Genomic DNA, 22,228 nt, shown 5'->3' on the forward strand with positions numbered 1-22,228 from the left:
AGGCTGTTCTGTCAGGATAGTCAGTATGTATTTCAGGAGCCAATTACAGACATATCTCGTTATATTTATTGTTGTTATACAGCTTTCTGGAGAGCACAAACTTCACACTGCTTTGAGCAGTGCCAGCCACCCGCTGCTGCTACTGCTTTTTGAAAAGGATGTTTCTGATGGGGATGATAGAGTGGGGTCATGCAAGTCCTCCTGTGATGGTGTCAGTGCTCTTTCTGAAGTGTGCTCATCTGGAATTGTGTTTCGAAGAAGCCTGTGCAAATATATTTGCCAGTGCTGGGGGCAGTTAACACTGTCTGCTGGTAGGTATCCACTAAGAGACTTGCTCAGCTCTGAGCTAGCAAATTCTCTGTTAAGAAAAGAGGGGCCAATCAGAGCAGCTAGGCCAGGGCTCTGAGCCCTGCACCCACTGTTCATTGCAGAGGAAACCCAGGGAGTCTTAACTGCCTCCAGCCTTAGACATCTGTGTTGAGTACCTGAAGTGTGGTAAACCATGGGGGGAAAAAAAGGGGGGGCGGGGGGGGAGTAGGCAACGCTCAGCACCTGCCAGCATCTGTTTGTTTGGGATTGTGTCTCTTGAACTGCTGTGATGAGTGTTCAGCCCTTGGCTTAGGTGAGTGTGTGTGTACTGGTGAGTATTGGTGTGCTGTGGAGATGCAGTTGTTCCTTCATATGAAATTCCGACCATGCTGGTCCTTAAGGACTCCACTTTGTGCTGAACAGTGCTAGGACAAATATGATAATACAGCTCAGTGAAGCCTTGAATCCAGCTGCTTTCAGAGGAAAGAGGGCAGAAGAAAGATTGTCTGCCTGGGCTGAACTAAGCAGGCTTCTCTGTCCTTGTGTGTCTGTGGAGCCAGAAATGCAAGTTTACAACATCAGGGCAGCAAGAGACTGAGAGAAGGGAATGGAAAATGCTGTTGAAATGGTTGTCAAGGTTGTGAGCCAAGGTCAGGCTGTGCCAAAGAACAGGCCAGGCTTTTGAGGATGTGCCAGATACAGCAGCAGATACAGCTCTGGAAGAAGACCCGAGACCTGCCCTCTGTAGGAGGTCTGTAGTTCTGCAGTTCACCCTGGGTAGGGGAAGGAGGGGGAACAGAGTAACAGGTTCTTTTGAGTGATCAGCTTAAATGGTGATCCCTTCTCCCTGTTCACATAGCACAGGTATTTGGTCTTGCCCGTCCTGCTCTCTTCACTGTGTGGTTCTGGAAGCATTGAAAAAAAATAAGGCTAAAATCTTGGTGCTTGGAACGTGTAGGTTTGCCACCTGTTTGCCAGAACCACATAGGATGGGTTTAGGCTGAAAGAGCAGGGCAGTGTGGGCCCAGGTGTTACAGTAGTATCGCTGCTAGCAAGTGCTTTCAGATCTGAGGAGGTCGTTGCTGGTTAATATTCTATGACCACTAGATGCGTTTTAGTCTCCTGTTCCATTAACACACGAAACATGTTCATCAGGGTTCACACCAAGGAGTCCTAGCGGCCGTGGTAGAAAAATGGCCAGAAGGTTGGCCATGTCATACAGACAAACGTAGCATATCTGAGTATGTCCCCGCTTCCAAAACACTATTTTGAAACCTTAGCTTCAGCAAGAAGCTTGTGCCACTGACTGCAGGGTGGGTGGTGCTTGTTTACCAACCAGCACCCTGCCCCTCCTGACAGGGACCTCTGTGACCATGAGAGGGGCTCAGCTCACTTTGTGTCTGTGACACTGGGGCTCCAGCGTACGCAGAAGCTATAGCTGATGCTGTTTGCCCGTAGGAGTAGCTGATTAATCCTGCCCTTGTTCTTTGTTACAGTGACCCCTGCCACCCTGAGCAGAGGAGGGAGCACCTATGTAGGAATAGGAGGACCTGAGCTGTAACCAGTCCTTGGAGCACTGCTCACTGGTGCTGCTCCTGGAGCATTCCAGGAGCCAGAATGAGTGTTTAGGCCAGAGGGCTGCCTTGCAGCAGCCTGTGTAATTCCTAGCAGAAATGCAGCAGCAGGAGCAGAAGTATCGTAGCACGTAGCTTGGGAAGGTGCTATTGTGTGTAGAGGCAAAGGTGGCTGTTGTGTTCTTAGATGGTTGTTTTACTGATGCTGGAGAGACCTTTCCCTTCCCTCTGCTAGGGCTGTGGTAGGGTGGCAGCAGCTTACGTGCTCATTGCCAGTATTCCCACAGGCTGCATTGCTGCCAGCCTTCCAGTGAGATTGTTGGTAGATCTGTAAGGCTGTACCCTGTATGGCGTGTTGGACTGGCAGTAGTTTGTAGCTGGGACTTTCCTTTTTTGGTGCTCGATAAAGGCAATTTATACTATTCATCTTTGTACTGTGTGCTTTAATATACTGTCAGTGCGCCTGTGCATCATTGCTCCACAAAACTCCCATGCCTTTAAAATGTCTCCAAATAAATTCTTACTTCTGCTTTTAGGGAATTAAAAATCAAAACCAAAAAAACCCACCCAAAAACCTAAAACCAACCAACCAACAGAACAAGCCGAGGAAGCATCATTATCTGACCAGAATGACCAGCTCCAGGTTCTCCCAGCTTTAAACTTTGGGAGATCTTTATGTCCCTGTTTTGCTCAGACTGAAAACTCAGGCTGATGCTCTCTCATACGTGAAGTGATGCAAAGCTCCTCGTGATAATTAGCAGGCTTGAAGGTATGAGAGTGATTGCTGCTGCCCCTGCCAGCAGTTTTAATTCCTCATGAGGTCTGTCAGGTGTACAGTTTGTGTCTGAGCATGCACTGGATGCGGCTTGGTGACACAAGGAGAAACTGGCAGCTGCACACTGCGGTCGCTCAGGTAACTGCAGTGAGCTGGGCTATAGAAAAATGGCAGAGTCCTTAAAATGGTCCTGTTCAAAGCACTTGGCTAAAGTCATCACTTTGGTACAGCATTAATAACGGAGCTTAAGGCATACCCAGTCTGGAGTGGCCGCTGGGGCTGGTGAGAGTCGAGAGGCCTAGAAGCTGGCAGGGTGGTGCTCCCTAGCTCATAGCTGACTCCTGGCGAAAGCGAAGGTGGTGCTGCCGTGTGCAGCTCCATGACAGCAGTAGCTTCTGGTAGAAACCGATGTCTGTAGGATACCTGCTTCTCTCCTTCCCTGTGACAGTGTCTGGGCAGGTCCCATGGGCACATCCGAAGGCATCCTTCCACCTTGGGCAGCCTTATGGCAGGATCCCTGACTTGGCCCACAAAGATGTGACTGGGGCTTTATCGTTTGAACCCAGGTTCTCGCACGGTGCTCTCTCACCAGTACATGTTGGAGTCAGCGCTGTCCTAACACACCGATCAGATGTGTGTGAAAGACTCGATGCCCCAGGCAGGACGATGGTGTAAATGCTGCCCTGGTCACTTTGGTGTTGGCTGGCTGGTTCATACTAACACAGGTGTTGAATACCTACATGCCCGTATTTTACGTGGGTTAGGACAAGCTGAGACAACTGGGGGGAAAAGTCTGGTTTATTTGCTGGCTGACAACTGCAGTAAAGGTTGTGTGAAGTTTTTCATCTGCATTTTCAGTGCGAGCAGATTGCAGCGTGCAGGGTGCCTCAGACTATTCCAGCATTCCTGATTTCTTTCTGTGCAGGATAATACCTTTCTTCCTCAGCCACAACTGCTTCTTCAGAGGGGGGTTATGCACAGGAAAATAATTGTATTGAGTGTATTTTTTTTTTTTATGATCTAGTAAGCTAAGAGCTCTTTCCATCCTTGTAAGTCTTGGTGGAACTGATGGGGTATGTTCTCTCCAGGGTGGGTAGCACACACAGACCGATGGCTGAACTTTTAGTTTCCGAGTCAGGACAGGATGTACTGGCAGCCCTGATTCTGGATTTCTTTTTGAAGGGGGAGACATCAGTTCATGGGACTGCTGCAAGCCCCAAAGAGGGTAATGAAGAAGGGTCAGAGAATGACCATGGTGTGCCTTCGTCCAAAAAGATGCAGGTAGAGCGTGGAGGAGGAGCAGCACTCAAGGAGAACGTGTGTCAGGTAACGTCCTTGAAGAAATCTCTTTGAGACTTTACCACTGTAAAGTATTTTTACTGTAAGTTCTGGAGACACGCAAGTGCCCCAGGTAAGATCAGGTGTCCTTAAGGTGCTTATCGTAGAATTAGCCAGATTTTTATTGCCTCTCTGTGATTTCCTGTCCTCCTGCTAAAGTCCATAGATGGCAGGGAGACATGACCAGTGTCGTTTTAACCAATGCGTGGTACCAGGGACTGGGTGGCAAATGGCAACGGTGATGCATAAACCACCTGATTTAACTGATGCAAGGAAAGTTTAGCATTTTTCTGCAGAGGTCTCTCTGGCAGTCCGGGCCAGCACATGGATTGTCACTGAGATGAGTTGGGGAAGGAGGTTGCTCAGGGCTGACGTTGTGTTTTTTTTCCCTGCAGATCTGCGAGAAGCCGGGGGAGCTGCTGCTGTGTGAGGCACAGTGCTGTGGTGCTTTTCACTTGCAGTGCCTTGGGCTCTCCGAGATGCCAAAGGGCAAATTCATCTGCAACGAGTGTTCCACAGGTACTGAGCTCTGAAAGACAGAGTGCTTGCTGCATGCTTACCTGGTGCATCCGCTGATGGAGTGATGTGCCAGCAAGAAGCACCACTAACTAGCTCTCAGTCTTTTGGTTATTGGTTAGATGTTCGATAATGACTTTTTACTTAACTCATTTTGCTGTTCATTCAGGTATGTGGGGTGTGAAGAAGTGACTGTCTAAGATGTGGTGGGAAAGAGAAGGGGAAATTCTTATCTATCTGGGACTAGGGAGAGGGAAGGCAGTTAGAGCATCATAGGTCATAGAATGGCCTAGGCTGGAAGGGACCTTAGAGATCATCTAGTCCAACCTCCCTGTTTTGGGCAGGGGCGCCACCTCTCGACTAGACCTGGCAACACATGGAGTTGGGGAAGGTGAGCCTGGAGCAGTCTGGAAATGGGGGGGGAGTGTCTAAGTAAAGTTGTTTATTTTTAGTTTCCTTCTATTTTTTGCTAGCCTGAAATCATAACTATAATGATCTTTTTTTTTCAATCTAGAGTTTTATCGCAGCTGCAGGCAAAACTAGCCTGCTGCAGAGAGCTGTCCTTTGGGGTAGGATGTTGATGCAGCAGGTTGGCAAGTTGTTCTGTGCTAACACGCAGCCTGATGGAAGTGTCTTCATTTAGCCTTTCTCTGTGACTAGTGTTAACGGCTGCTGCTCTTTTTCCAGGGGTCCACACCTGCTTTGTGTGCAAGAGCTGCGGGGAGGATGTCAAAAGGTGCTTGCTGCCCCTCTGTGGGAAGTATTACCATGAAGCCTGCATACAGAAGTACCCGCCCACCGTCCTGCAGAACAAGGGCTTCCGATGCTCCCTGCACATTTGCATGACTTGCCATGCTGCCAACCCAGCAAACATCTCTGCGTCTAAAGGTATTGGAATCTTCTAGCATGGTCTAGGGGATGGAGGTGGAAGGTTTTTCTTTGCTTCATGTCCCACGTGCAGTCAGTTAGTTGTTCTTGGTGGTTTTCTCATCTTGCCACGGTGCTTACTGTGGCGTTTGCTGAGGAATCGTTTCTCTCTGGGGGTGGAAGGGTGGTGTCGGTAGGTGAGGTTCCTGCTCATCAGCGCTCCTGATGATCACACATGGCAGCTGAAATGTTCTCGCCTGTTCAGACCTTGGATGCCTGCACATCCAGCGATGCCACGTGCCTCTGGGTTTTTCAATAAGCCTGTGGTCTGTGCAGACACTCTCGTGTTTCTCCTACCTGCTTTCCACTGTGCCAGGGCTGCAGATGGGGGCTATCAAGGCATAGAGAGCAGCATAATAAAAGCTATGATACTGTTCTAGGGGTTTTTTGTGGTTTTGTTTTTTTTAAAATAATGCAAACCCTCATCTTGCAGTAATGACAGCCTTGGGCTGAGTTTCTCAGGCAAAGATTTGCTTGAGCTGTTTGCAGCAATACCTTGACCTTTATCTCACATGATTAAACTTAAAATTTTTATGTATTTGCCTTGTGTATTTTCTTCTAAAGCTACCTTTGTATAAATCTCTGTTATCTTAAGACCAGTGACCATAACACCAGCTCTAGTTTTATCCTCAATGTTTGTGTTAAAGTTGTTGTCTTCCCTTGTCTCCCATATATCAGTATTTGGTGTCAAAAACAACACTAAGGCTGAAAGCCCACAGCTGATCACTGAACATTTGTGTTGTGTTCCTCTGGCTGCTGCTTCTCAGTGGTCAGACTTGCCCCTTTTCTCGCACCTCTTCTCCCTGTGTGTAGTCTCCTGTGAGGAGCTGAAAACAGGCTTTCAAAAACCTTGAGTAAATTAGGTCTGTAGGTAATTCTGAATTCTTCATTCTGCAATTTCAGGGTAAAATCTGGTAAAGTGGAGAGACAAGTGCCGATGTTTTGGGAACTACATGGATTTGTTTCATTATGTGCAGCTAAGCACTTGGAACACCCCCTCTGTAATTACTGTCTGAGCTGATTTACTAATTATTTGTGTATGATAGGAAGCAGTTGCAGTCTGTGAACTTTTGAACTGTTTCTGTACAGCATGCAGAAGGTTTTTCACTTCTAAATAATACAGTTTTATATATGTTATATTCAAATATATTTTTAATCATATATATAGTGTTGTAGTAAATAATGTGATAGGAAACTACCGAGTATGTCGTGGACAGTATAAAAATTAAAGGTCAGTTTCCTCTTCCAAAGATCATCTATGGCTGCTTATAGTTGGCTCCTTGGTTATCTATAGAGGCTAGTTTTGGCAGGAAACAAAAAATTGTCCTGCTTTTGAGGTTCACCGTGTTCCCGACGTGTTTCGGTACCAGGTCGCCTGATGCGCTGCGTGCGGTGCCCGGTTGCGTACCACTCCAACGACTTCTGCCTCGCTGCTGGGTCCGTGGTCCTCGCCTCCAACAGCATCATCTGCCCCAATCACTTCACCGCACGGAGGGGCTGCCGCAACCATGAGCACGTCAATGTCAGCTGGTGCTTTGTCTGCTCGGAAGGTGAGATGCTCTGCGCTGGGTCCTCCGTCACCAAGGAGTGCTCTGACGAGAAGTCATTAGAGTAGGTGGGAGCTTTCCCTGTCCGGTGTGTGCCAAAGAACTGCAGAGAGCAGATCATCTTCTTGTCCCTCCCCATTTAAGTCCAACTTCAGACCAGGACATTTTCTGGATCCTCAGAAGGATTCTTTTTGCAGCGTGGATAGGGCACAGCAGGATTTGCGGAAGAGCATTGTGCCCTTTTCTTGGCTGTGTCTGTCTGGAAGTGTGGAGCCCAGGGCTTGTGCACGTTGACTGATTAATTCCTTCTCCTTTTCTTTGCAGGGGGCAGCCTTTTATGCTGCGAGTCGTGCCCGGCTGCGTTTCACCGTGAGTGTCTAAACATTGAGATGCCAGAGGGAAGCTGGTATTGTAATGATTGCAAGGCAGGCAAAAAACCACACTACAAGGAAGTGGTCTGGGTGAAAGTTGGGCGCTACAGGTAGGTGAAGGTAGAGCAGACTTGTCCCCATCACTTCTTCATGCAGGGCTCATGATGATTGAGGTGAGAAGCTCCTCTCTGCAGGGTGCAGTGCAGCAGCCTCTGGCTCTTTTTGCATGCATGTAGCAGCCGGTAAAATCCGTGCTTTCCTCTTCCAGTAGCCTCTTGTCTCCCCACCAGTCTTGCTGTAGCCTTTGCACAACTTTCCCCCATGTCTCCATGCAGTAGTATATTTCTGAGGTGGTTGGAAATGAAGAAGCCAGAGGTTTCATCTGCCCATCCCTGTGTTACAGGTGGTGGCCAGCTGAGATTTGCCATCCTAGGACAATTCCTGTCAACATCCAGAAAATGAAACACGACATTGGTGAGTTCCCTGTGCTGTTCTTCGGCTCCAAGGATTACCTGTGGACCCACCAGGCCCGTGTGTTCCCTTACATGGAAGGTGACGTCAGCAGCAAAGACAAGATGGGGAAGGGCGTGGATGGCATATACAAGAAAGGTAACTTGGCTTCATCCAGGGAGATACATGTTCTTTTTCTCTTCATTCTCATTTGGCGAAGTGGCATTCTTGTAACAGAGAAAAATGTCGTCTTAGACCTAAAGCGAAATTAAATTTGTAGAATGAGCTGCTGCTGACCTGTCATCCAGCGTACTCAGGATGTTTGTTAGTCTGTCTCCCAGAGAGGCAGACGGGTGTGCAGATCTTGAATGCTTCTCTAGCTCTGACATAGCCCATCTAAACCTGAGTGAGCTGCTGCTTTGACAGCTTCCCTGTGTCTGAAACAACTGTTATCTGAGTATAAAAATGTGCTTGAGTTGTGAATGCAGCTGCCCCACACCTCAGCCCAAAAAGCAGGCAAAGCTAGCTGACAGTTCGGATGCTTCCTCACCCATGGACCACGTCCCTTACTGTAACTCCTGGGATTGCCCTGTGGCCTTGGCCAGATCTTCACCCTCTGGTGAACCTCTCCCTCTGAAGCACACAGCTGGGGAGGTTCCCTGTGGAGCTGTGAGTGTGGGGTGGACACTGGCAGCCCAGCTCCCTGCAAGCAGAGGGAGTTCCTCATGACACATAAGTGTTCTCTCGCTTAGCTCTTCAGGAAGCTGCAGTAAGATTTGAAGAGTTGAAGGCACAGAAAGAGCTGAGACAGCTTCAAGAAGACAAAAAGAATGACAAGAAACCTCCTCCCTACAAACACATCAAGGTGAGGGCAAGTGGGGGGAACAGGTGCAGAAGAGAAGTCTTGAGCTGTCAGAGCAGGTGATTTACAGGTATACAGAAACAATCTGGGCGTCTGGCTGCGTTTGAAGGTTACTTTGGTCCTCTTGGCATCTTCAGTCATCCTCCACAGAAACGATTCATGTATCCACAGAGCTGTATGGAGGCTGGACACCAGTAACAGAGGTACTCTGACTTACTGGAACAGATCTGGACATCTCTGCGCTGTTCTGTGTCAGTTGTGTGGTCTGAAGGAAGCGTCTCTATGTTGAGACTGTAGAGGAGAGTGCTGGCAATAGGCAGGGTGCTCGAGTACTGCCTGCTGCTCATGGCAAAGTGGGCAGCCCGGTGGTGCAGCGGAGCAGAGCTGTGTGGAGGGTGCTAACCCACAGTATATCATTTCTTCTCTGCTGTTGTTTTATATCTCTTGCTGTATTAGTTAGTGACTGAGGAGAAATACTAAAGTAGATGTGCATGCTGGAGTATTGGGCCTTTTGCTGAGTTTTGGAAAACTCTTTAGTGTAGGGCTGTATTTTGAGGTAGAGTTGGAGCAGCAATAGAAGTCCTACAGGGTGGAGGTGACTTAAAAGAGAGAGCTGGGGCCAGGTGGGTGCATGTGCTTGAGATGTGGGTCCAGACTGATCAGAAACACAGGGATTCTTTTTTCATTGCCTCTGTCTGCTCCTTCCCTCTTTTATGTGGCAAACCACAAAGGCTTAAGTCATTGCTGGTGCTTTTTGTTTCTAGCTAGGATTTCTAGACAGGTGGGTGTGCCCTACGTGGATTAGTGCCCCGTGTGAAGAACACCACTGCATGCTGTGGCAGCAGTATGGGCCAAGCAGCTTCAGGGGAGGAAATACAGTTTCTCGTTATAGGTATTTTTAAGCCTGTGTCTGGCTGCAACATGAAGGAACCTAGAAAGCAGTTTGGAGCCTTTGAAAACAACCTTTTAATATAAATAACAGTTATGGTCGTTAGCCATGGCGCCTCTTCTGAGGTCTGGGTGCAAGCTGTTTGTCTCTGTGAAAGCAAAGCAATTTGTGGGAGCGTACAGTGAACTGGGGTAGGCTTCAGGGCGGAGTGGCCAAAGCTGGCTGTGTCCACCCCTATATGGGCCTTCTAAAGAGACGAACACCTCAGGGTGCATCCCAAGGAGCACCAACACAAGAGCCTGCTGCAAAATAGACTTGGGATCCTCTATCATGTCAGGGTTGGGTCTAGTCCAAGCATTTCCCTGTTTTGGAGCTGGTTTTGTGCCTCAGATTGTAGGGCAGGCCGGCTGGGCATGTGTGTGTGCTGAGAGGGACAACTGTGCTGCGACACTGTGAGTGCTTGGGGTGGTAGGGCCAGAGCCAGCCTGGACACCTCTGTCTGCCTGGTGGTGGATGTTCCTAATCCTACAAGTCTCATCACCCTTTACGAGGTGATGAGCTTAACAGTCTGAGTAAGAGATGAGAGGCAGCGGAGGAGAATACAAGAGTGACAAGGAAGGTTGGAGATGGGAGGCAGGGTGAGGAGGAAGGGGGAGACTGTGCTGGAGTGATGATTCAGGCATTTCTGCAGGGTTTGCTTTTAGACAGAGGTGTGAGAGTCAGAGCTAGGTCAGCCTCAGGCAGGCTGCCAGCTCGAAAACTTTGCTCAGTGGGTGGGACTAGATAAATTGTATGGGGGCTGGAATAGTTTTGCTTAAATGAACCCCATCCTTTCGTATCCTAGGAAAGGGAGCTGATGATAATGCTCTTCCAGGCAAAGAACAGCAAGGAGCTCTTCAGTACCTCTCTCAAAAGTCCTGGCTCTCTGTTGCCTGCTTTTCAGCGTTTGCTGCCTTTAACCAAAACCAAAGGACCCTGCTCATGCCACAGACAGCCAGTCACTTCTCCACCTGGTGCTGCACTCTGCTTCCTTCTGGAGCTGTTTTGAGAGAGCTCCTTGGCTTAACTCTGAGCTCCTCTTTGGGCTTTGTGTTTTTTTCTTTTCATTTACACCTGCAAGACAATGGGGTAGGGAGCTAACTGCCTGTGGCCTGGTGCATAGGTAGGTCCTCTGTGCTCTGTCATGGGCATGTGTGCCTGGTTCCTGTAGTGACAGCTGAGAGCAAAACGAGCTTGAAGGTAACAGATTCAAAAAACAGGGCTGTGAGGAAAAGGACTTGACCCTTAGAGACTGGAGGAGGTGCTGTTTCACGCAGAAAATGATTTGGTGTTGGTCACAGGTACAGTGTGCACCCAACGAGAGCACTTGGGCCACCTGAGTTGGGTGTAGTAGATACAGAGGTGACGGGAGGGAGGCATTTGGCAGCCTCTCCCCTCTCCGGGGTACATTGTACCAGACAATGCTAATTGGGGGATCTGCATCCTTCTTACCTTCTTAGCTTTTCCATCTGTGTACCTTTTGAAATAATGTGGCTGAAAGTACATGAGTGCCTGTGCTTGTGTCCTTCTGCCCCTTGCTGTGACCACCTGGCACTGCAGCCTGTTGGCTGGTAGGCAAGGGGTGAGTCTAGAAGTGGCTGTCGGGATGTGTCCTTAAAAGCTGACATCCTTCCTTCCTGTGCATTCCAGGTGAACCGGCCTGTGGGTAAGGTGCAGATCTTCACTGCAGACCTGTCCGAGATACCGCGCTGCAACTGCAAACCGACAGATGAAAACCCGTGTGGCCTGGACTCAGAATGCATCAACCGCATGTTGCTGTACGAATGCCACCCCATGGTGTGCCCCGCTGGGGAGCGCTGCCAGAACCAGTGCTTCTCCAAGCGGCAGTACCCTGAGGTACAGATCTTCCGCACGCTGGCACGAGGCTGGGGCTTGCAAGCCAAAACAGATATCAGAAAGGTACGTACTCTGTTTCTGCATGTGATTTTTCTCTTACTCAGTGTTGGTTTCAAGAGATTAAAAAAATTACTGACTTCCATAATTTGAAGGAGACTTCTTGCTGTAGAATGACACTTAGAAAAGAAATGATTGAATTTAACTTTTTCAGTCCCAACAACAATGTTTTGCCTCAGCTAACCAGGAAAACTGTTTGCATGTTGACGTCCCATGGGGTAAGAAAGATGCTTGCTCAGTCTGCCTGCTTGTGTAGACAATGGGCTTTATGAGCACACCAAATCACCGGCCTGAAGATGGTGAAGATCCAGAGAATAGTAGAAAAATGTGAGCCTACCCTGTTTAGGTTTTGCTGCCTGCCCTACTACAGGCTAAAGGATCTGTCTGCCATCCCATGTGCCTGTTCTGTTACACTTCCAGCTGACAGTCTGGGAACAACAAAATTTGGTAGCCTAATGGAAGCACCTTTTAGACCTGATGGAGGAGGGCTGGGGTTCCCTTTGACCGTTAAAATACCATCTCTGCCGTACTTTGCTACAGGGGAGCTCTATGGATTCACTGCAGGAGCAGCCCGAGGTGCATCCTATCGCTCAGTGTGGTTGGACCCTAAAGGGATGTTGTTTAGAGCTTGGATGCAGTTATGTTAATTCTTTCCATAGCACAAAGAAGAATCTGATGACCAATGTTACTTTATTTAATTTATTCCACGTTATTTGTTGAGTATGTGAGACGTGATTCAAGGCTCTTGGTGAAGAGTATAGGTCAAACTGGCTGGAAAGCATAGAGGAAGATTTTTGTGAGAAGGTCTCCATATAGGAAGCAGGAACAAGGTTTTAGCACAAAGGTTGATGTCCTTCCATCCTGGAGGGAATTTGTCTTGACTTACCAGGTTGTTTTTTTCTCTCTGGCAGGGTGAATTTGTTAATGAGTATGTCGGGGAGCTAATTGATGAAGAGGAGTGCCGAGCCCGAATTCGCTATGCTCAGGAGCATGACATCACCAATTTCTATATGTTGACACTGGATAAGGTATGTGGAACAAATTTTGTCTCACCAGCATCATAGACAGAAGTAAAATGATTTCAAGGAAGGCATCGTAGTGGTCTTCTCCAGCAAGTAAGAGTTGCTGATGAGCTGGTCTGTGTTTCCACTAAAGAGAAAACTAAAAGAATGGATTTAACACTGGGTATTAGGATTAGGAACAAAGTCTGAACCGACTGTTGGAGTTCATTCAGAAGAGGTGAGGCAGTTGTCTGAGTAAAACTGTCTGAGGATCGTAGACCGTGCTTCAGCATAACAGGGTGAATTTTGTAAACTCTGGACCCCTCCCACCAGCTGAACCATAAAGAGTCCAGAACTGGACTGGTGTGTGCCAGAGCAGGCGTCAGTCCTCGGGTGTTTAAATATCAGGCACAGTGAGACCCTCATTGAAGTTCAGATCCCAGGTCTTGCTGATCTAAGTAGAAGGGTGGAGTTGCACATACAGATTCCTCAGTGGGTCCTGGAGGCCGGGTGGTTGGTGTGAGCTCCTGGCTTTCGGAGGTAAGTAGTTTTGTCAGCTGCTTTCCACGCATTGTCACTCAACCTTGGAAAGATTAGAAGGAATCTGAGAAGGCAGGCACAGGAAGAAGCTGGTGAGTGTGGGACAGGATAAAAATGTCACCACTTTCTGGCTCTCTCCACTTCTTGCTGGAAATTTACACTGACTCTGTCTCGTTCTCCTCGTCTGGCTGATGGGTGGGAACAGGGACAAAACCAAGTGTTAATATCTCTCATTAGTACAAAACCAAATCTCAGTTGCAGCTACCCTCTCCTCTCTGATGCATTCTAAGAAATGAGAGGATGCTGTACAGAGCAGCCTTGCGTTAGATACTGTTCCTATTTTTCCTTCTGTGCATTGACATGCAAGAAATAGGAACTGGTATTTTGCTTGTAAGCAGAAGTAGGAGTCTGGAACCACAAGTGCTGCCTTGGGAGTGTGCTGGTGCAGTGTTTATCTGGTACTGACACTGCAGGGAGTAGCAGAGTAGCATTTTCCTGATGTGTTTGGGAGCCCGTGTGTCTTTGAAGAGGAAAATGATGCGCAGGACGCTGTCTGGCTATATGGTCTGCCAGCCCCGGCCAGAGAGGTCAATGTGTGGAAACTGGTTGGGCGTCTGTTGCTCATCCAGGCAACACAGCAACACTTACCACATGTGTTAAAACATGTATATGAACTCCAGTGCTTTGCAAGGGTCGTCAGATGCCTCCAGATATACTTTTCGCTGCTATTGAGTGCTCTCCTGGTGTAAAGGTGGCTGTGCTGCAGCAGCTTGAGCAGGAAATAACAGTTTATTAAGTCTGGTTTTGTTTTGTTTTTCACTGCAGGATCGAATCATTGATGCTGGGCCAAAAGGCAATTACGCTCGGTTCATGAACCACTGCTGCCAGCCAAACTGCGAGACTCAGAAGTGGTGTGTGAACGGCGACACGCGGGTCGGGCTCTTCGCAATTGTAAATATCAAAGCTGGTAAGGATCCCCGCTCTGTCAGCACTGGCCGTTAAGAGCATGAGAGTGTTTCTGCAACCAAGGGGGAGGGTTTGTAGCTCCCTGGGAAGATTCTTAATTTTTGTTTTCACATAGGCACTCGCGAGATGTAACACCAGCCCTGATGTAATGAAACATATGCATCCATGGTATAAATGGAGCTTCGTAGTTCTAATTTACAGGATTGAAAAATGTAACTGAGCATGCTATAGAGTGGGGTCGAATGTCCTTTTTGGCTGCAGTATGTGGTAAGAGTGTGGGGTTGCACTGAATTTTCAATCCGTGCAGCTCTGTGGGGAGATTAATAGTTTCTGTCCTCATAGAGTTGTGCCAGTCACTTGTGTCGTTGTGTTTCAAAAGTTGTTTTACTTCAGTAGTAAGATGTTCTGCTCTGTGGTTCGTTACGACTTGGTTGGTTTTGATCTGCTTTTGTGCCAGGGACTGAGCTGACTTTCAACTACAATCTGGAGTGTTTGGGAAATGGAAAGACAGTTTGTAAATGTGGTGCCCCAAACTGCAGTGGCTTCCTAGGAGTACGACCAAAGGTATGATGCCTAATTTAAGCTTTTGTTCTTCCAAATTATTACCTCCTTGTGTAGATGTGTACCATTTGTTGCAGATATCTCAGGAAGGGTAATTTGGTTTCAATAGGGGCCATGAAAACGCTGCTTGAAATCAGTTGGATATCCAAGTTCTCGTTCTGAGAGTGCAGATCTTAGACTTGCTAGAGTTGCTATAAATAATGACAAGACGTTGTATTTTACAACGGAAGAGTAAATGAAAGTTTTATTTCAGAATTTTTTGCTTCCAATTTCCATCACATCAGAGGGGCAAAGGGCAGGCATGGGAAAGGCTCTTGTATAACCAGAAAGACCCCCACGTTTCCCAAAGGAAAGGCCTGAGCAAATTGTGAGCATGCGTGGAAGGCCAGCAAAATCACATTCCTTCAGACTTGGAGTTGCTGTGGAGTTGGAAGGCTTCTATATCACCATCTTTGCTGCAATAAGAAAGTTCCTGGGCTTTTTTCCTTCTTTTGATTAAGTGGCTGAAATGCACACATCAGACAGGAATAAGAAATTTGCCGTATCTGAAGTCGAAAAATCACTAGCTTTTAGAACGCACCAACTTTGAGACCTTCGTGTTGTAAGTGTAATGTCACAGTAACAGGAATTGATTTCAATTACCTTCTTGTGTGAGCTGGTTCTCGCTGGGAAAAGGAAATAACAGGAGCAGCTGGCCGAGTTCCCAGCTGTTGCCAGCGAAATCTATGTCTCAGCTGTTGGTTTGTTTCAAGAGCTTCACAGAATCAGTCTCTAATCCCTCTGCTCTGGCATGTGGGTACTGGCGGCTTGCTTACCCGTGGTTAAGGGTTAAAAGCTCCAGCAGCACGTTTGTTAACCCCTGTCAATATATAGGGGAGGTTTTGTGAATTCTCCAGAGAGCTTAGTTCTGCAGAAAATTAACTTCTGGGGAAAAAAAAATAAATTGATGTCTTCAGGAGTTGACAGATGAGGTGAATTGCACACCTGATGTATTTAGCTCTTTTTTGGCTCGCGACTTAAATTGATTTTGTGCTGCTCGGGTGTTATACATGGCTTGGCTGTAATTTTTGCCTTGAAATTGCGGGTTGCGTGATGGAAATCAGAGAAAGGTGCCCCTTAGTTGTCATTAATATTCCATCTCGATGCCTGAGGCAACTCATTCCATCTTGATGAGATAGGCTGAGAAACAACACCCAAGAAAACAGTATGTTGGGGGTTGTCTTTTTGTTTTGTCTTCAATTCATCCCATAATACATGCATTTTTAAGGTTTCTGAAGATACAGCAAGATAAAACTTCACTAATTATACTCAAGTTCACTCTTAAAAGTGACCTTTCTAACTGGAAGTGTGGAAGAATACTTGGGAGTCTATTGTACTGCACTGAGCAAGTGCAAATCACTTAGTCCAGCTGTTAGACATTGCTTAGACATTCAAATCAACTGTGAAAGGTTTTTCTTGTTGTCTTTGTAATTGGCTGGCAGAGGCACTGAGAATAGGTGGAATAGTTTAGGTGGAGCGATTTTGCCACCTGCATTCTCAGTGATAAGAAGGGCCTGGTTTGTCCCAGTTGACAATGGGCATGATGAGATGAAAACAGAAATAGCCACATGTGGAGGGGAAGGAAACAATCAAGAGCTTTAACTCCCTGGTGGCACACAGGCGTGTTTTATGGCATAAAATACAGCTCACCTCTGCTTAGATAAACCAAGTGCTTTGATAAGGTCACTGACTGGGGCCAGGTAGCATCATCTTTGTGGAGTTGAGTGTTTGGTATCACCAGAGACTTAGTCGAGAGAAGATCAAAGTGGTCTGAGGGCCCAGCCTGGAGTGGGGGCGGTGTTGGAGGAAGCCTTGGGCCAGAGGAGAGAGCACTTAAGCCATTTAGATGCCAGTCTCAGGACCAGTTGTGATTATTTCATCACTGCCTGTAACACAGCTGTTGGAGGGTGATAATTTAACTGTGCAGATGACACAAAGATGTGGGAGAGGATGGGGCAGTTGCAGAGAAGTCGCTGAGTATAACTGGAGCTCGGGGATTCGATGCACTAGAGCACACAGCCAGAGGGTAACAGCAGAAGCAAATCTAAAGATCATCAGTGACCAGCCACGGAGGCGAAGGAGCTGTTGGGGAGCTGCTGCCGCAGGACTGAGCTGCTGTTGTGAGGCAGCTGTGAAAAAGACAAATACCGGCCGTGTTTTGTGAGGGATTTGCTGCTCTTTTGGAGAAGTGCTGGTGTCACTGTACACAGCCTGTGGAGCTTCATCTTAAGTAGTGTATATATTTCTGTAACTTGTGTTTGGGAGAAATAAGCTCAATGGAGGTGGTAAAAAGGCTGTTATGAAGACCGAGGGTGGAGACTGAAAGTGTTTGGTTTGTGAGGAGAGTGTGTCCTGGTGGTTACTACAGGGAGAGGGGAAAACTGCTGGAAAAGAGAAGCGTTGACATGAGGGCAGGTCTAAACTGATCACAGATAAATTCAGAGTGAAGATGGAGAGAGGAGTGAGGAACGTCAAAAAGCGCAGGAAAGCCTGGGAGAGACTCTTCAAGAGTCGTGGGTGCAAGGAGACCTGACTGCTTTGACTGAGGATCTGAAGAGTCTGTGACAGGTGGCATGAGCTCAGCAACACTGGGCAGCCCCTGGCTCCTCATTCTGCTCTTGCTAATTGTAAATATCCTGTATTTAACCAGGCTTTGGTGCAGGGCTTCCAGGCTCTTGAGGAAAAAAAAAAAAAAAAAAAAGGAGAGAGAGAAAAATAACTATTTGCTGTGGTAAATTAGTTGCCAAATATTAAGCAGCACTGTAGAGCTACTACATATGTTTCAGGTATGTCTGGCAGTGGGATTTTTGTTTGCAGGGTCTGCTGTTGTCTCCCCTGTAGCTGGAAGGGACAAGGATCTGCATTAACTGGCATTGTCTCACCTGCAGAGCCAACCCGCTGTCACCGAGGAGAAGTCCAAGAAGGTCAAGAGGCGGCCGCAGATGAAGCGCAGGTCGCAGGCGGAGGTGATGAAGGAGCGAGAGGATGAGTGTTTCAGCTGTGGGGACGGAGGGCAGTTGGTTTCTTGTAAGAAGCCAGGCTGCCCCAAAGTGTACCACGCAGACTGCCTCAACCTGACCAAGAGACCTGCAGGTCAGTGCTCTGCTCCGGGCTCCACGGCTGGGCTCTGCTCGGGTCACCGGGTTGGCTTGAGGTGTCCCAGGCACTGCTCATCACCTTGCGCTCAATTCACAGCCTCTTCAAATCTCTCTCACTCGGACAGGCCTTTTCCCCCGCGCTGTACAACCCTACTGTGACTGCCAAAAGGTGAATTAAATGAAGGGAGAGCTGGTCCTTGCCTAAAAAAGTAATGCTGGTGAGCTGACACCATCCTTGGGGCAGTCCCCCCCCTGACAGGGCAGTCCCAACAAAACTTGAGGTGTTTGTTGCTCAGATTGACCATTGGGTTAAATGGTGAGGAAAAGCAGTGATAGGAAACAGGAGTTCAGAAGAGTGTTAGGTGTCTGAATAGCCATGAGTTCATAGTTAAGGAAGAGAGCGGTGTCAAAGCATATCCTAGTTTGTGGTAAAATGAAGACAGAAGTTTGAAATAAAATGAAAAAATATTAAAAAAATGCATCTAGACGGATGCTGAGAAAGAAACAGGCTCCCTGGACGAGTGATAAAACCGTTTCTAGTGTGTGAGTAGCTCAGAAAGTGTGAATTAGCTGCTATTGGAGGAAAAGATACATTGCATTTAAAAGTCTTGAAGGAGCTGGATAAGGGCAATGTCTCCTATTGGTTCAGTTTGTCTTGATTACTAAAGGTGTTCCTGCAACCTTTAATGAGTGTTCAGGTTTAACTCAGAAAGTGAAAAAACTTTGGGCTGAGTCCTGGCAGGCCAGGAGTGTGGAAGAGCTGATACAAGATCAAGTGGTAAGAATATCTGCAGTGCTACATTACAAGGTTTTAGGTAGAATAACTCATCAAACCTGATTTAGAGCTTTTTGCTGTGATAATAAATTTGGTTCATAAAGACAACTGCATGGAAGTAATTTGTTTAGGGAGCTGTAAATATTTTGATTTAATACTGTAAGCGTTGTTGTAATTAGTTGTTATCTCTGCAGCTCTGGACAGTGTTTTCTGAGCACATAGGAGACAGGCTGAGCAATGTGGAACCAAGCAGGCTCTGAAAGTAACTGCCAGGAGTGTCACAGTGACAGAACGTTTGTGTCGGTGTGACACAGGGAGCCAGAACTGGGCATTTAGCACTTCTCGCTGTAATTTGGCAGAAGGTGTAGAAGGGCTATAGTGGCATATTTTGTAGATGACAGAAATTCTGGGTGTGCATGTATTGAGTTTTGGGGAGAACAGGGCATTTGTCAAAAGAGCCTGGATTGCTCGTTGAACTTATGCTGTTAACAGCGTAATGTGAAAGCCCAGGGCAGTGCAGGTCATTCCTATGGAACTTGATCCTTTAGGGTGAGGGAGTCCTGAAAATCAACTTTCTTTTCAATTTTGTGGGCTGAGACAGGGTGCTGTAACACGCTAGCAGGTTTTCCTGTTCTCTGAAGTCTCCAAGAAAAGAGAATCCAGCCTTTAGCCTGTTCCTCTTTTTTCCATTCCAAAAGTTCCTCCTAACAACCTAACTTGGAAAAAGTATTGCCATCTGTCTGATATCTGTTTTTTTACATAGTGGGAGACTGTTGTCTGCTTAGTCCTTATCAGGCTTGAACAAACGCAGCCCCTCCTTGCAGCTATTTTTTTCTGTAATTATTGTTCTTGGTCTGTTTTGGACTATGTCCCACCTGCCTATCCCTTTTTTTTAAACTGTGACAACAAGTATTTTAACAGTATTGCAGCCAAGATCTTGCTAACACCAGCAGAAGGGAGGAATTATGTTTTGTGTTTTACATAAAATTTCTCAGTAAGTGAGATTTGACTTGTTTTGCAGAAATAACTTTTATGGTTTTGATTTGCCCCATCGTTCTTGAGTCCTTGTCTTGATCTTTTTCACGTACTTATTTTTATTCCTCCCACAGGCCTGCTTTGCACAGATCATTAGCGGTACCCTGTTGGTGAAAGAGCATCCATTATGACTGTAACAAGGGGTTTGCAGTCCCTCGAAATCTTGTTATCTACCTGTTTCTGTAAGAGTATTTGCTGTTCTGCTTCCAGAAATTTAAACTGAAGTACAGGCTAAAATAGACTCTGGAAGGATGTCATTGGAAACGCCTCCTCAGTTTCCCAGAAGTCCATTAATAGCTGGTTTTTTGAGAATGATTTTCAGTCACTTGTACCCATTTTACTCTTTTTTGCATGTAGGTTGTTATTTTCATAGCCCACTCCTTAGAGTATCATGCGAGACATGAAAGGTTCAGCACTTTTTACTTCAAATGTTTCCTCTGCCATGGGCATTGCTGTCGAGTAATTGGAATTTCCTGCTTGTTTGCATGTTACTAATTGTGTGATCTTACTTCTGAGAGCTCTGGGCTGTCTCTGGAGAGGCTGCTTATTCATTAGGCCTTTTATCCTGTCAAAGACCATTAGAGTGGTTTGTTAGGATTTATCCTTGCTGCAACATACTGGCAGGTTCTGACTTACTTTATTTTCCATCTGTGCAAATGACCTCTGAAGTAATAGTCCCAGGGTCTTCCCAGCAGCTGGAGAGAGCGTTGAACACGGCTCCCTGGGTTGCTAATGGTGCAGGGGGAGCAGCGACAGCCTGTGCTCAGCACCCTGAGCCTGGGAAGGGGGAAAGCCCTGCAGAGTGTTAAACATCCCTGCTCTGAAAAGGATGCTGAAGAATTGGAAAAGATGCAGAAGAGTGATGTACACATTCTGAGACTGGAACAGAAGCCCTGGACTCCCCTCAGAGGAGGGGAAAAAAATGTTATGTGTTGTCTTCAACCCCAGCACAAAAGCAGTGTAGAGAGGGGCTTAAAAGGCTGAGGGAGCACAAGTGCGTGTAGAAATGCCCACAGCTGCCCCAGTCGCGCTCTCTTCCAGCCTTCCTGGAGAGGAGCTGGTGGCCAAAGCCGCAGACGTGTGGGCCTGGTTCAGAGAGGGCCGGGAAGTGCTGTGGCCCAGCTGGTGTCCTCGGCTGCTCTCTCGTCACCACTTGTGCTTCCCGTGCGAGGGCTGCTCTGCAGGGAGCTGACAGCAGGGGAAGGTGGGGTTGTGGGGTGTTGGGGGAGTGTGGAGGTGTATGGAAAGGCAACTGTGCTGGTCCTGTGGCAAGAGGTCAGGAAGTCAGCATCGTTACCCTGAGCGCAAATGGTCTTGTTCCTTGGGCCCGTGATCTGGTGAGAAGCGTTTGGTAGAGACAGCCGCAGCCTTGGCTGGGGGAGCAGGGGGCTGAACCAGTGAGGTCATTCATCTGCAAGTGAAAAAAGACAGAATCTTGAGATGTAGTGTTTTTTCCCCTGTAGTGGTGTTGATACTGGTGGTGAACAGAATCAGTGTGGACATGGAGCTCCTTGGGGAGCAGCTTGGTTTCGTGTTTGTATTTTTGTCATGGCCGTACACAGAGGTTAAGGAAGATGCCTTTGGGTACAGAAACAATACAAACTTACTCCCTTGTGATCACTGCCCTCTCACTTCTTTCTGATAACGGAAAGGGAAGTTGTGGGCCCAGAATGAAGAAAAACCTGGCACATGTACTTAAAATATTCGTTGAGTGTATTGTACACAGATATCACTGTTGTTGTATGTGAAAATCAGGACCACAGAGATATGCAAGCTGGAGGTGTCTGCTCTTCTATAGGTGCCTGTATTGGTAAGTGTCCTGCTGGAGCCAGATGGGCTTTTGGTGTGGTTTGTGTTTGTCATGATGGTCATTGCCGTCGTTGCTTCTGAGGACGCAGGTTCCCATTAGCAGCCTGTCGAGCCCAGGAGCTGTGGCAGAAACCGAGGAGGACATGCAGAATTTTATGGGAGTATTACAGGGGTGTTCCTACTCTCCCTTGAACTCTTTTTGCAGCAGGCCTGATCTTTTCCCTTTGTACTGCTCTTACGGTGTGTGTCTTTTCTCCTGTGTCTGTGCTGCAGGAAAATGGGAGTGCCCATGGCATCAGTGTGATATGTGTGGCAAGGAAGCAGCTTCCTTCTGCGAGATGTGCCCCAGGTCCTTCTGCAAGCAGCACCGAGAAGGCATGCTCTTCATCTCCAAGCTGGATGGACGTTTAAGTTGCACCGAGCACGATCCCTGCGGGCCTAACCCTCTAGAGCCAGGAGAAATTCGTGAGTATGCGCCTCCCATAGAAGCCTTGGCTAATGGTGAGGACACCCAGCCACCAGAGCAGCCGCCCACGGACACAGATCTGAGCGTTCAGCCTCTGGACAGTTTACCTCAATCCATGGCCCTCGCACTGCAGTCACCAGAAAAGCCTCCCGCCACCCTTGCGCTGCGGCTGCCACCATCGGAAAAACCCCCCACCACCGTAGCCCTGAGGTTGCAGCCCTCCAACAACAAGCCCCCGACCACCCTGGCCCTCAGGCTGCCTCCGCCAGACAAACCGCCCGCCACCCTGGCACTGAGACTGCCACCGTCAAATAAACCCCCCACCACCTTGTCCCTCAGGCTGAAGCCATCCAACAAACCCTCCACAACCCTCTCACTCCGGCTGCAGCCTTCGGACAAACCTCCCACCACCCTGTCACTCCGCCTG

The 22,228-nt window shown here is 47.7% G+C and overlaps 1 protein-coding gene across 1 annotated transcript in view; it reads left to right on the top strand.

Annotated features, from left to right (window-relative positions):
* Window positions 1-22,228, top strand: part of LOC104277025 (histone-lysine N-methyltransferase, H3 lysine-36 and H4 lysine-20 specific-like) — a gene marked incomplete at its 5' end in the record, with an annotated part of 40,599 nt that overhangs the window by 16,647 nt on the left and 1,724 nt on the right. Inside the window, 13 exons of the mRNA XM_009873575.1 lie at window positions 3,841-3,984; window positions 4,392-4,515; window positions 5,200-5,400; window positions 6,810-6,989; window positions 7,311-7,467; window positions 7,761-7,966; window positions 8,560-8,672; window positions 11,248-11,517; window positions 12,423-12,539; window positions 13,878-14,019; window positions 14,476-14,582; window positions 17,507-17,711; window positions 21,609-22,223. Coding sequence (XP_009871877.1) covers window positions 3,841-3,984; window positions 4,392-4,515; window positions 5,200-5,400; window positions 6,810-6,989; window positions 7,311-7,467; window positions 7,761-7,966; window positions 8,560-8,672; window positions 11,248-11,517; window positions 12,423-12,539; window positions 13,878-14,019; window positions 14,476-14,582; window positions 17,507-17,711; window positions 21,609-22,223 — 2,581 coding nt within the window. The remainder of the gene's footprint in view (window positions 1-3,840; window positions 3,985-4,391; window positions 4,516-5,199; window positions 5,401-6,809; window positions 6,990-7,310; window positions 7,468-7,760; window positions 7,967-8,559; window positions 8,673-11,247; window positions 11,518-12,422; window positions 12,540-13,877; window positions 14,020-14,475; window positions 14,583-17,506; window positions 17,712-21,608; window positions 22,224-22,228) is intronic.

This window comes from Apaloderma vittatum, unplaced genomic scaffold (assembly GCF_000703405.1).
Source record: "Apaloderma vittatum isolate BGI_N311 unplaced genomic scaffold, ASM70340v1 scaffold12360, whole genome shotgun sequence".
Classification (NCBI taxonomy): Eukaryota; Metazoa; Chordata; class Aves; order Trogoniformes; family Trogonidae; genus Apaloderma; species Apaloderma vittatum.